The sequence below is a fragment of the Scatophagus argus genome, chromosome 4 (assembly GCF_020382885.2).
Source record: "Scatophagus argus isolate fScaArg1 chromosome 4, fScaArg1.pri, whole genome shotgun sequence".
NCBI lineage: Eukaryota > Metazoa > Chordata > Actinopteri > Scatophagidae > Scatophagus > Scatophagus argus.
In genome coordinates this window covers 14,337,275-14,351,921 of record NC_058496.1, presented here as the reverse complement: position 1 = coordinate 14,351,921, position 14,647 = coordinate 14,337,275, and the positions used below count along the sequence as shown (strand labels likewise).

Genomic DNA, 14,647 nt, shown 5'->3' with positions numbered 1-14,647 from the left:
TTGCACCATGTGACCAACTCTGGGACCCTAAGTTGTAGACTTTACCAGACAGGACACATCTAATATGGTGAAGTTTTACTGTAACAGATACTATAGACTTATTCTTTGTTTATTACAGCTTAATGGATAAATAAAAGTTCAAATTCACATGGCTGTTTCTTCAGTCTTCAAGAGCATTTTTCTTGTTGAATGACTGGATGACTTACTATTCATTTGTCTATATGTGAGTAACAAAACCCTCAGGTGGACTCACTTTTTTTTTTTTAACTTTTGACAAATATTCAGTGACAGTAACCCCCAGGTACTGACTTTAGACCATATGGTAATGATGGGTGTGACAGAACTGAATAAAATGTTCCAGTTTTAATAGGTTCTACCACAGCCCTACCTTTTCAGCTCATGTACAGAAAGAATAAAAGAGAGGAAGATTTAGTGAAATGGGGGGGGGGGGGTCATTTTTTTAAACTTCAATGAGAAAAGATATTTTTTTTATCTAATTATATGTTCTTTGTTTTCAGTTTAACAGTTTCACAGGGTCATTTGTTTTGATTGATTGAATGTATATTTTTTGGTCAGTACTTGCCATAATTTACCATGAAGTGTTGATCTGTGCTTTGGTTTCTGCATTATACCCAAGTTAAACACTAGCCCATTTGGTATTCTATCCTCCGTTGTGAACACATGCAAGTGAATGAGTAACATCTGGTTTAGATATGACTAAAGACAGGGGACATGCAGGCTAATAGCTAAAACTTTTTCTTTTTTAGATGATAAGTAACCGAACCCCATCATGCTAAGGCTGCGCCTCATAATTGAATAGTACAATACTACCTGACTAGCTGGCTAATGAGCACATAGAAGTGGTGAACCCTGCATGTACTCTTTCTGTACTTCTGAAAAGAGAAAGCATTTTATTCACCTATTCAGCTGCCATTGCTGTTTCTAGATTTGTCAGGCGAAAGTGAGTGGCTGAACACCTGTTCTCAGTTAGTTTTAAATTGTTACCCAATTTACCTGCCACCTGTTTGCTTCATCTTGGTTTTGTGTAGTTGTATAGATTGGAACAGCAAACTATCATCTACCCACAAGTCTTGTCAATATTTTATATCAAAATGATTATATTATTATTATTATTTGTCTCCTTTCTGTACAGACTCTGATTTGGACAGGATTAATATAAACTGATGAAAATGTGGAGGTATCCTTGGGACATTTGCAGTTCTCATACAGAATACCAGTATGGGACTGAAAATCTTCTAATAATAAAATTACATGATGTACTCATGTTTTGTAATTCAGAATAGTTTGGCATGAAGCACCCTGCCAGACCCCAAAGCTTTTATCTGCAATTGTGAAGAAGACACATTCAGAAGATAAGTAAATAAGCTAAAAATGATGAGTTTGACATGTGAGATCTCTTCTTATGTTTATCATTATGCTGAAATCATTTTAGTAGTTGATTCCAGTAGATTACAGGAGTTGAGTTAACAGAATATTTCTCAGGGAAATTAGCAGCATTTTAGAATAAAACCTTGCAAATATTTTTCAAATATTATTTTTTTTTGTTTGTTTTGGTATTTTTGTCTGTGTTTGCTAGCAGACAGGAAAGAAGGGTAGAGGGTGGGCCAACACATGCAAGAAAGGGCAGAACCAAACGATAATGCTGTGGTTATATGGTATTCATTCAGCATTGAGGACACCACATTGTTTAAGGTAGCACTAACTAGCACACCTCATGAAAATAAATAGTTTTAGTAGAAGCATTCAAGTGTTTCTGGCTGACCAACTGTATTTCAGAGCAGATCTCTTGTGGGCTCACAGTGGGTTATAGCAGAATGACATCTCACCACTGAACAAACAGGAAAGAAAACTGATGGGAAGTTCTTGGCAGCATATGAATCCTGCTTGTTAGCCTATGGGATACAAGGCTGGTGTTACTTTTCCTCTCAGTTTCGTCCTCTATCTGACCGTGTTCCACACCTCGCCAGTGCTGGCAGAGGTCTCTGCCAAGCTCCCCTCACAAGCAAACAAAAAATGACCTGTTGTATGCAGATAAGGGCGCAGACAATCTCAGAAAATCTTCAAGCACTGTGTGTGCTTTTAATATGTGGATGGATATTAAGCTAATCATTTACTTAAAACTTCAGTTAGAGCATATTTATTCAGGATTCAGTTTAAATGCATGTAAATTGATATTTACCTAAAGTCTTGTCAAAGTGGTCACAGTTTCTTAAACCTGGCCTTTCAGAGTGCATAGCCCCCAGGTGTAATGTGAAATACCTTTCAGAGTACAACAGCATTCTTGAGCTGCCATAACTGATTTAAACCAGCCAGCAACATGGCAGGCAGGCTTTTGAGTCTGCTGGCGAGCACTTTTTGCAGTGATTCCCTTGTGTCTGTGGAGAGTGCTAATGAGTCAGCATCTTCAGGTTTGAGCAACATCAGTGCTGCTGTTGAAGGTCAGGGAATATATGTGGGATTTTATAATGCTATCATCATGATCAAGCACTGGCACTTTGAGGTCCTCTTATATTGGTATCCACATAAGTTGATGGACCATTGCACTAAAGAGGCATTAGTGAACTTTTCTGATTTTTTTATTGCCTTTCATTCACTTCACTTTCTCCCAGGATTAGGGTCATGGATAGATGGAGGGAATTGTTGTCAGTGGTTGGTCATATAAGCAAATCAGGCAGTCGTAAGTACATTGCAGTTATGAAAGGACCCATTAATATTGTACTACAGAGATGCTGATGGAAATATTTGAGTTTTTATTCAGTTTTGTTATTGTAATGGCTCATGTATGTGTGTGGTTAAAAGTTAATGTCCTCTGGCTTCTTAAAAGTTCTAAGCAAATTTTATTGACACATGGCTTTCATAGGATAGCATGTAGAAATAAATGACCACAGAAGTAGCCTATTGTATGCTGCAGTTACGTGAGAGGCTGTATTGCAATAGCAGACATCTGTACAAATTGAACTGAGTGTGTTTATGTGCGTGTGTGTGTGAGAGAGAGATTGATCTGAGTGGATAAAAGGTACTTGTTTTTATCTTCTTCATGTCCTAGAAAAACTGTTTAATTTTTCATCGAATGCACCTATGTTACACTGCATTGTGGAATGAAATGAGTATTAAACTTCTGGCATTTTATGTAATGATTTATAAAAAAGTGATATATTTAACTTGCCTGCTGAACCAAATTGGATCATTCCACATTCAGTGTGTGCTAATGTTTTCCCTGAGCTACTGAGCTTAGCGCTGTGTTTTACTGTAGTCAGGTCAGCGACAGTGGTCTTTGTCTTTTGTTTTCAAACTTTGGATTGCTGCAATAGCACACAAGGTGGAATCCAAACATGAATTAGTTTGTTAAAGACACAGTTAACGTTGATCTCACATAGTTGCACACAGTTCTTCTATTATGTTTGCATCGTTGAAAAATGTAATCAGTTTGAATTCTAGGCTACCTGTTGCCGGTGTAAATAGTTATCATGTAGCCCTATTGCATTACAGTTGGACACTCTATATCATAAGTGCAGTATGTCATATTGTGGCAACAACTATTACTAGGCAGCTGAGCTGGCTCAAACAAGCCATTCAAACATGACTCACGGTTCTCCATGAGCAGATCGACTTCCGACAAAGCATCTCATAACAGTTATTGAAATCCCCATGACCACTGAGCTCAAGTGGTCGATCTCTTCATCCTCCTCCGTGCATAGAAAGCAATGGTTTTCATACTTCATGAAGCTGTGCGTACAGTATGGGCATAGTGTGTGGGTGGGTAATGGTGACTAATCCAATTTGTAGTCTTATTCTGGATCCCTAGTTGTCACTGAGCCCTTAATCTCTGTGGAGAGAGAGAGAGACTCTCACAAACTAATCCCAAGCTTGTGTCTGTCCGCTGATCCTTGTGGCAATAGTTTTTTATCTTTCTATGAATGAACATGGGTTGTAAACACAAGATGACCCTTAATCATCCTCATCTACACCCTTAGAAAACCTGTCTGTAAAGCCCTGATTTAAAAATAAAATAGCTTTTGGATATTGGCTGCTGACAGTGAGACGGTGAAGGGCTGGACTCATGTTGTTGACTTGACACTGTTGTGCTCAGCTACTCCTGATCCTCCTCAGTCATTCACTCACTCCAGAGGCTTGGCTTGTTTGTTGCCGGGAGTTACGCTTGTTGCTGAGCACAATGTCGGAGCACATGCAGCTGTCCCTTGCCTTGTGCAGGATTGGGCTTTACTCGGTAAGAAAATGCATACAAGCTGCTTTCTGTTTTGTTAGAGAACGGCAGGGGTGTGCTGTGCTGAGCTGAGTGTGTGCTGGACTGAATACTGTTAGTTTCGCTGTGGTTTAATCTTCCCTTGGTGTGTTTTGAAACAGATACTGACCAAGCAACAGCTGCTACTGTTTCACTGTTGTTTGGTCTCTGAATGTAGAGTACGCTCCGATTCATTCGAGTGGGTGTTCACTGTTCACAGAATATTAAGGTGGAACAGGTGGACGTCAACGCTGTGAGATGTAAATTAAACCTATACAGAGAGAAGAAGCTGTCATTGAGTAAAGGCAGCTTCTCTGAGAATAGAAACAAAGATAGATTATGGTCCCTTTTTTCCTGCAGCTCCTAGCAACCGGCTTGGTCAATGGTTATAGTTCAGGCAGTCTTAAGTACAGTGCAGTTATGAATGGATCCATGAATATTATGCTCCAGAGGCACTGGCGGAAATATTTTTGAAGTTTTGTTATTGGGATGGCTTGTGTATGTTTATATGTGTGGTTAAAAATTGATGTTCAGTAACACTGCAGTATTTATCTGTGATAATATTGTCAAATTTGCACGCATTGATTCATTTACCAGTGTCCACATTAAGTATTGTAATCGTTTTGAATGAGAAACATAAATTTAAGGCACACTGCTGCCTTTAATTTTTTTTAAACATGTTTTTAAATAGTTGTATTGTAACCACAGCTGATGACTCATGTTGTGTATTGTCAGGTCGCCTGTTATTCCCTGACCAGCTGGTAAAGCTTTCTCAATGAACAATAACAGAGAGGCTTATTTTGAAATAGGAAAGCTTGTGCACAGCTACAGTACAGGCTGAGTGTAGACTATAGTACTAAAGTACCATTCATGATTTGAATAGAATATGTTAAAAAAAAGCAGTGTAGAATGACAGTTATCAAGATATTGAAGAGTATGAAGGCTGGTAAAATAACTGTTGCTGGAAGAGATTATTTTCAGTGGCAGCTTGACAAACCACTGTGAACCTGTTGTATTAATAGGTCTGTTATCCATAATGTTCACTGGACACAGCTGCATTGCATTCCAGCTGCAGACTGTCTCACTACCTCCCGGCCCATCAGTCACTAGGCTTCATATTCTGAGGACCACAAATGTCAATACCAGCAGGCAGTGCTATCTCAAGAGTAATGCTGATAGCGTGACAAAATATTATTGGTAATACTTTAAATTCTTCATTGAACTGTTAGTTGTAGCCCTAATAACCTTTGTTAGCAAGAATAATTCAGAAACTTTTATGCTGTTGTTCAAGTTATCAGGTCTAATTGGGTGTGCAACAGAATACAGTTAACTGAGAACCTCCCAAGATGTCATCATAAATTTTTTTATGAAATTTGTTATCAGACTGTCATCTTTAAACCTATTTGATACTTTGAAATTAGTAAAGTGCGTGCATATGAAAAGAAGAAGGTTACATCCCCTTGGACCCTTTTAGTTAGTTTTCAGCCCCTCACTAAGATATATTGTGGGATTATGGAGTGCTTAAAATGGGGATCGATATAAGTATAAGGCTACTATAGAGAAGTTCAAAGGAGGAGTGAGGAGTTTTTCTTGGCTTGTGGGCATTGAGATTCAAACCCCCTCAACACCCCCTGCTGAATCACAACATTATTCTGTACAGTGGTGTGCAAAATCAAACCTCAGCATGTGTGATGCTGCTGGAGAAGAATGGTATAATCTATTCCTAGCGCTGTTGCATTTCTGCAATGCTAATTTATAACCATGTTGCAATAAAAAACAAACTTCTTTCATTTCCTTCCATCATTTACTATCAAACATTTTATCCTTGACAGTGATGCTGCTGCTCAAAGACATGGGAAAATCAAGAAAAGCTTTTCTGTTTTTTTACACAGATCTAGCAGTTTAGCTCCTCGTTCGTTTCACACCAAGTTTTCAATATGCTTTTTTGTTTAGGCCTATTGTCCTAGCTCTGAACCGGTTCTGTATTAACAACAAACCCTTCTTGTTATGAGTGAATATAATCTCTCTGTTTTTGACACGTCAGACTGTCCCATGTTTCCACTGATCCACTGTTCACTGCGAAGTCACCCACTCACACCGTACACTCTAAAAATAGCACAAGAAACTGCATAATAGACTTTTGCCAATATTATACAGTATGTTTTATCAGTCTGCATAATCGTGATGTTAGTGATGCCTGTCAGACTGTAGCAGAGGACTGAGCAGCATTGTCAGGGCCAAGAGATACCATACCCTGCCTGTTAGCCTAAAATTTTATATATCCAAACAGACATGTGCCGCCTTAAAATCTCATTCATAATATCCATTATTCTCATTATGTTCTGAGATAGAAATATAAATCTGTTCTGAGATAGAAATATAAATCTTAATTTCAGTCAGTATCAGTTATTACTAATCTTTTTGAAATAAGATAAGATAAGATAATCCTTTATTAGTCCCATTACTGGGAAGTTTACAATGTAAATATCTAAGACAAAAAAAATATTTTAATATATAATTTTATATATTTTTATATATTATTGAAATTAAGAGTGTAAAGTCTTGCAGATATGTTCTTTAGAGGTATCTGCATTATCTATACATTTCTAATACAAAACACAGCTTAAATCTATTTATTTATTTTTCAGTGCAAGACTACAAGTTTTTGGTAACAGCAGGTGCCATGGGACATTAGTGTAAGTGACCATGTGCTGTGGGTCCCATAGCTACAGTGCTTTGGACTCTGTCTTTGGAGGATGCCTTAACCGTTAAGGGTCTAAGTGATCGTATTAGGCACTTCATGGTCACCTCATTATGTTATTAATGGAGTGGAAAATGGGCGCTCCACTGCTTTGCTGGCTCCAACCCCTAGGCCCAGGCCACATTGTTCACAACAAAAGTCTCAAGGCTGGTTTATGCTTAATTTGGAAAGAAGTCCAGCAGAGTGTGAATGATGAGAGTGACCAAGCTGAAGTTAAAATGCACATCAGAGCCTTACACAAGGTTTCACATGACCTAAAACCTGAAAAGACATGCATGATGGAGCAGTACCTCCATACAGTACAAGCTGAACAAAGCAGAAACTAGTTTAACTGTTTGTTTGTTGGACAGAGGGAGGAGATGATTGAAAACTATTGGGTTTTGTTATCAAGTTATATTGCAGTAACCTAATCTGCATTACACTTCTTGCAATAATTAAAAACATTTAGGTTATGATGTAGAGGCTGATGGCACATTTGACATGACATTATATTTCATTTTCAATTCATGTTCTGTTCATTTGAACAACTCATGTTCTAACCAGGGTTATGGAATTATAGGTTAGCATAATGGAAAAATACAGAAGTGTGTATCTTTTAAGTTTTGTGTTTTGTGCAGAAGCTGCTGTAGTGGTAACACCTGCATCCTGTTTATCATATGAAGGTAAAATGTGCAAATACTGTACCAAATATTGCATCATTGTTTCAATTTTGTAGTATATTTGTTGCCATTATTACATTTTTTAATGGATACTTGTAATTACTAGATAATCGCATCAGAAAAAAATCTTGAATTTAAGTATTGTTGTGAGAAAAGAGCTACTGTAATGCATACTGCTATGCACTTGACCATGACTGTCCAAAACATAAGTCTGCTGTGCACAATTTTAGATTTCAGAAATGGTCCAGAATTCCAGTCTGTGTGTATCATTTTACTTGATCCATTTGTCAGTCTCCTGCTGAAGGCTGTATTTGACACCTGAGTAGGCAGAGTGATGTGAGGATGTTTTGTTCCTTCTTTCCCCCTGGGTCTCTGTGTTGTGTCACTGCATATGGCTCACCCTTTTCCTGTTACCACAGGCCTGATAAATGTATGTCTCCAGCCATTAGCTGTGATCAGCCACCTCCTGTTACCTTTTTCATATTAATTGAATTATTCAGTCTTTTGTTTTTTTTGTTTTGTCTTTTTTCCTTTTTAAGTCGGCTTTTAGGGTCACTGTTGGGTACAGCAATCCTTGTTTTCAGACTGTCAGTATATCATTCATTGTTCTGACTTTTTTATGGAGTTGCAGCATAATAACGGTTGCCATTGCTTGTATTTTGCTCCCTCTGCATCAAGATTAATATCTCTTTATCTGTATCAACCTTTAATTGTTAATAATTATTTTTCATTAAATAACCCAGCTAACAGCTGCTGTGGTTATCCTGTCCTCATTACAATTTGTTAGAAGTAGAGGTTGACTTAGGATTTTGATCAGTGTTAAAACTGTTCGGTTCAGCGTAGCAGGATAACTCTCTCTGACTTATGTCTGCTTGAGTTTGAATAGATAACTACTAGACATTACCAATTAGCTTCAAAGTTCAAAAAGACCCCTTAGTCAGTGTGCAAAAATGGGAAAACACAAATGATTGACCATGGTGCCCTTTGAGCTGTGATGTTATATTTCTGGCGTGAAAAGTTTTTTTTATATATATATATAATTCAATATTCAAGCAATATGCATATTTTGCATAGCTGCTAACAGCTTAAAATTGCAGTGACTTGTAATGTATAGAATGCATTATGCATTGATATATCAACAGGTATTGTATTTAAATAGTGCCTTTTTGCTTTAGTTTGTTAACTTTCTCCACCGTACTTCATCTGGAAGGACGTCTGTTGATGCACCTGTTACCTTTCAGACATATGCAGTACAATCTGCAGTGGTGCACTGCTTTCTGAGTACTTTTGAAATTTATTTTTGTTGGCAACAACATTTGTCTTTAAAGGTCCAGTTTTTAGGATAATCTGAAAAGAAGAATTGTCTTTAGATCTACAGAGGAAACAGGTCAGTCATGATTCTACAGAAGCCCACAATGGACAAACCAAACACTTGCTCTTAAGGGTGACTTGTGCAATTTTTTTTTTGCATTTTTGGCAGCTACCATAGGTTGTCTTACATGCTTGGAAATGGAGGTTTAGGCAAAAGGTATTCAGGTGGTTGCAGTCTGCAGCCTCACCCCTAAATCCAGCGACTTGTCATTTTCAGTGTTTTGCAAAAGGATAATTTAAGGCCACAGGAACAAATCCCAACTCCTTTTTAGAGGAAATCCCAACACTTACCTTTGAAATTGTGGTATTACTATTGTTAGACAAAAGAAGTCATCCTGTTTTCAGGATGAGGTATTTTTAGCCCTCTTATCTTAAAAAACCTCAGGCATTGGGTATAATCCATTCATCTTGTTAAGATCATATCTTACTGATCATAACATACACGTAACATGAACGTAGAACTCTAAGTGTTTATTTTTTTTTGGTTGTTGATGAAGCACAGAATAACTAAAGATCTACTGAAAATATTTGCATGGAATAGGTTTAATTTTTTTAATTGTGTCACAGAGCTTCTTGGAGTTCAGATAGAGCTTCATAATTCAATGCAGTAATCGGTTTAGACTATTTTTTTAAGCCCTTGGGACTCATAAATCCCAAAGAGTTATTGTTTTTGTGATGCCTATTATGTAATTGCAATCTTTCTGCACAGTAAATAAACCATTTTTCTCACAGCATGTAAGCAGCATACATTTCCAACCTGCTTCCGTTCTTTTGAAAAGCAGGATGGGAGCAGCCATTGCCCCATCCTGGGCCATGAATATCCCACACTTCAAAATAACCACAGAACCTGGTGGGATGATGATTAAGAGATCACCAAGGGTCGCCCACCCACTATCGAGGACTGTTTCCTAAAACCTGGCTGCCAGTCCTTGCTGATTTGTTTTGTTGCATCAAGGACGTTTTGGGGTGGAATTTGGCTCTGACTCTTTGGGAAACTGCAAAGAATAACTTCCTTTTGGAGATGTATTGACTTTCTGGCCTTTGTGTACCATGTATACCAGGAACTTGGAGCAGATTTTTTCAGGACCACATCCTTTCTAGTTGAATGTCTTGTGCAGTAGTAATACTCGTCAAGTTGTCGTACATTTTACGGACTTCATGAATGATTGTTTTTCAGGGGTGTAGCTCTATTTGATGAAGCTGCAGCCATGTCTTATCAGTCAGAATATGGGTGGGATTGCCCACAGGGCCTGACCCAAGCAGTGAGACAGTAGGTAACAGAGCAGGTTCAGGAACAAGCATATGTTTGGTGGTAAACATAATGATAACAGAAACGGAAAATTGTTGGAAAATATAAAGGTGGATAGGTGGTCCAGGAAGCTTAACAGTGCCAGCCAGTTGTGGGATCTGGATAGACACATTCATGTTAACGGTTAGCGTGTGTTCAAAACAAGCATGTTTATAACGGTAAAATAAACTCTGTAGCATCATCTTTCTTTCTGTCTTTTTAAGCATATGGGTGGCTCCAAATAACTGCTCCAGAGAAGAAAAGATCATTTAGTTCAAAGAGAAAATTTAATATTATTAGCCACAGGAAATGATACCCAGCATAACACAGTTTGTGGCTTTTGGATGTTTTTCATTGGGTTAAGGTGACAAAATGATGAGAAGAATCTGATTTGAAGTTGGATTTGTTTTGACCCCTTAGAGTCTTGGCTGACAAAAGCTAATCTCTCTAAAACTCTGTCCAGTATATGAACTACTTATAAGTCCAGTTTACTATTCGACGGCTTACTCACAATGCCCTTGAATGTGAATTCTTTCCCAATAGGCTTTTGTTGTGAGATGCCTTAAAGCGCCTTTCGGTTATACAATAGTCTTTGTCGCCATGACTTGACAAGGACTCTTCTTCGCACTGAGCTCAGGGCCAGGAGCACATATTGTAATATGCTTATCCTCAAGACATTGTAATAAACGAGCGGGCTGCAAATTCCTTTAGTAATCCAAGCCTGAGGTCCCTGTCTGTTTTTACAGTCAGTCATTGTTAGTCCTCAGACCGAGTGAATCCAGATTTTTTTTTTTCATCATACTTTGACTGTATCTGTAAGGATAACAGGAATTGGTCTATTTACCCTTTTCCTCTAACAAATTATTTTCATAGTGATTCTTCTTTTGAATTCATGTTTTTTTATTTTCAGATTTTTCAAGTTTAACCTTAGTTAATGACCGGTTTAGTGTTTGCATTGATATCACGGGTACACTGTGTTGTACAACATTGTAAGTATGATAGAGTTGTGTATGAATATCCAGTGAAGATAGTCATACCTGTGTTACTTAGCTGCAGCATGGTAACTGAAATGTTTGCATTTTACACTCGCCTTATTGGCTGAGTTGCCAAACTTGGCGAATAAAATAAAAAACTAAATAAAGTTGAGAGTAATCAGAGTGACAAATCCAGCCTCCTCCCATTATGTCTGACATTTCTTAATTGCCTCTTTGCTCCTTTATTTTTTCTTAAGATCCTCTAGATTTCCTCAGCTTTAATGTTAATACATTCTGCGTTATGATCATACAGTACTATGTTGTCACTTCCAGTTGATCTGTGAGCTTAATTTTGTCAGTGAAAAAACATAGTAAGAGATTATCCTTTTCATGAAGCTGTGTACTTTCTAATATCTCAGACATAAAAACTTTTCCCTGGATTAATGTTCACATCCTTATCAGTCTTCAACGTAGCAGCAGGTTTCTGTAGAGTAGAATGTTTGAAGAGAAGCCTTTCATCTGTTTGAGCTTGATTCATTTAATCTAACTACTTGCTGCTGACACATGTGAGCCAAAGTTCCTGTTGTCATAGCTTTGCCCCAATGATGTATTTGATTGACTACACATTTTTATCTTGGAAATGTTCCACAGATATTGATTCATTGTGAGCCGCTTTCTTTTCCAGTGCCTGGGGTCATTTTCCATTGACAATTAATCCATGAAAAGTACTTTCCAAATGTGTTTATAGCTGTAATTATGACTATTACTTTTTAATAAGAAGAGCTTTTGAGGGAAATTCTTTTAATTTTGACGACTTTATTTCATTTTCCACTTACACATCTAACAGGTGTAGAAGTGAGATTGTATTTAAACTCAATTGTGTCACTACATATATACAATATAAATGTCATGCCTTAAAAATAGCCTAGAAACTGGTAAAAGAGGACGAGAGATGTTAGTTCATAGTAGATTTATAACACTCATTTCACACCAATTCGCAGTCCAGATGACGTAAGCAACTTGATTACATCAGTCAGGGGATAAATTTAAGTCATGTACAGTAAATGTTTTTCCTGATTACTTTTTTATTTTCTATGGTGGATTGGTCTGGTGGCAGGATTGATTCATGGCCTAGGCAAATCTTATTTGGTTTTTGGAATAAAACCTCAAATCCCCGAACAACAAAAATCTGACAAAGCTTCAAACAGCACAAAATCAGTACACCTGAAATTTAGCATGTCTGATGCTAAATTAAAACCAGTTGGCCAGTTGATGTGTAGACACGTGTCCTTGAACATGACATATTTTGTGTAGATGATTTTGTCAGTGTATAAGGGGATTTTATGTACATGTTGAACATTTGCCGTGCATGTCTGTATGCGTGTACGCCTGTCAGGTTGAGCCTTGTCAGGTCGAGCCGTCGAATCCCATGAGCAGTGTAGATCATACATTCAAGTGTTAAAACAGATTTCTGTAGAGGAACTTTAGACTTAGAATCTTTCCGTATCACATCTACACTTCTGTTCATACAGCATGCTCTCTCTCTCTTGTCACATGAGCGCTACCTCTCTCCCCACGAGGTACAGTTGTTTTAAACATTACTCAATTCTTAGTGGCAGGATGATCTATTAATTGCATAATGGACATAAGTAGTTCCAGATGAACTGTCTGTTCAGTGTTCTAAATGACAAATAAATTAAAATACATGAAAAAATATGAATATGAACACATAGTGTAGTCCTTCAGTGGCTCATCCTCGTCACAGGATGACGACTGGCAGACAGAAGCTTCAAGCAGCCTACACTGCGTGTCTGAACTTGATGATACTTTGCGTGTTAGCACATAAGTAATCATCTCACATCACATGATTATGAAAGTCTTGATATTGATTTGGGCACAAATGACATGGCTGAACAGCTAGATAGTCTTGATAAATATACTGTCAAACTATATTTATTGTTTATCAACTGTATTGCATTGTTTGTGTTATTGACTTTTTGAATTTTGCTAGACTTTAATTTTCTGGCTCATAGCTGAGCCAAATAGTTCTATGGTCTGAGCAGAACAGTAATATCTTCCTTTATATCTAAGTCCATCCCGTTAACTGAAGTAGTGAACAATGTTTCCATTGCATAGGGACCTTATGGGATGGCAGTGATGGTTTCAGCCAAATCCTCAGGTGTTACCAGGGAATCAGAGTTATGACTTCTGAAAATACTTTCAATTTTGATTTCAAAATGCCTGAATTTTTAGTTTTATTTGTTCAGTAGTAGCTGTTCTTATAGAGACATCAGGTATAGTCACAAAGCCAGGAACAATTCTCCACCTAATTTGACAATGACTGTCAGGACTACAGTCAGTGCAGCCTCTGAGGGGCTCCTAATTATGACAATGGAGCTGGTGCAGCCCATGCTCCACTTACTATTTCTGACAGCTCTATTTTGCAGCAGCATATAATAGGCATCATTCCTTTTTAAGCGTAAGCTATTAAACCAGCCTCCACTGTACCACAAAAACTATATCACATCTTACAAACTTTTTAAACAGTGCTTTTTCCAAAAATGCAATTGTGAACCACACAATTGTTGAGAAACTGTTTAATTTCTCAAAATATTAGACATTAAACACTTTGTGACCACACGCAATGTTGTGTCCGCTGAAGCCTGTTTCCACCCTCAGGTGTAATCCTCTTTGATGTGAATGATGAGAGAGAGAAAACCAATCCCAACCAATGGAGTTTCCTCTCCCAAACATTTCCAGTGAGTGGAGGTATTTTTGGCCTCATGTGGAGGAGGTGTGACAGATGTAGGCAACTGTGTTGTTGCTGTTTCAGTTATACTGTTGCTGAAGTATAATCAGTTCTCAGGTCCCATCCAACATCGGCGCTGATAAATTCTTCACTTCAGATATACTTCACCCCAGTGTTACGGAAGTGAGGAAGGGATTGTGTCTGGACATGCTTGGTATGTTTGAGTGAGCTTTGATTTAAAGAAAGGATAATGGCGCCCTCTGTTGTTGCTCAACAGAATGTTGTGGTTCACAAAGACAACCAAGTATTTCACTGAATGAGGTCGTCTGTTGTCATGCATCTTTTACTGTAGACTCCATTTAGACTGTTGTTTAAAACACACTACATACTGTTAGGCATTCAGTATGCCTAAGCTCCGGATGTCTGTCTCTTTAAACTTTACATAAGAATTTTATGGTGTTTGTTTTATGCTTAGAAATACAGGGCACAGGCAAATAGTAGCAACATCACATGAAAACTGATCTGACCTCTGTAGTAACTAGTCCAAAGTTACAAGGGCAGACAAGTCAGATTTAATACTT

General features: G+C 37.8%; 1 protein-coding gene across 6 annotated transcripts in view; it reads left to right on the top strand.

Annotated features, from left to right (window-relative positions):
- The window catches only part of arl15a (ADP-ribosylation factor-like 15a), a 109,107-nt gene that overhangs the window by 2,211 nt on the left and 92,249 nt on the right, over positions 1-14,647 (top strand). For 4 of the 6 annotated variants that reach the window (XR_006843269.1, XR_006843268.1, XM_046388027.1 and 1 more), the window contains exon 1: positions 3,005-4,249. The exons of 1 other annotated variant lie outside the window; for it this stretch is intronic. Coding sequence is in view for 3 of the 5 variants with exons in the window: in XM_046388027.1 (XP_046243983.1) it covers positions 4,196-4,249 (54 nt within the window). In the remaining 2 variants the exon portion in view is untranslated. Of the gene's footprint in view, positions 1-3,004; positions 4,250-14,647 lie in introns of those variants that run through there. One more of the 6 variants, XM_046388025.1, reaches the window with a different exon arrangement.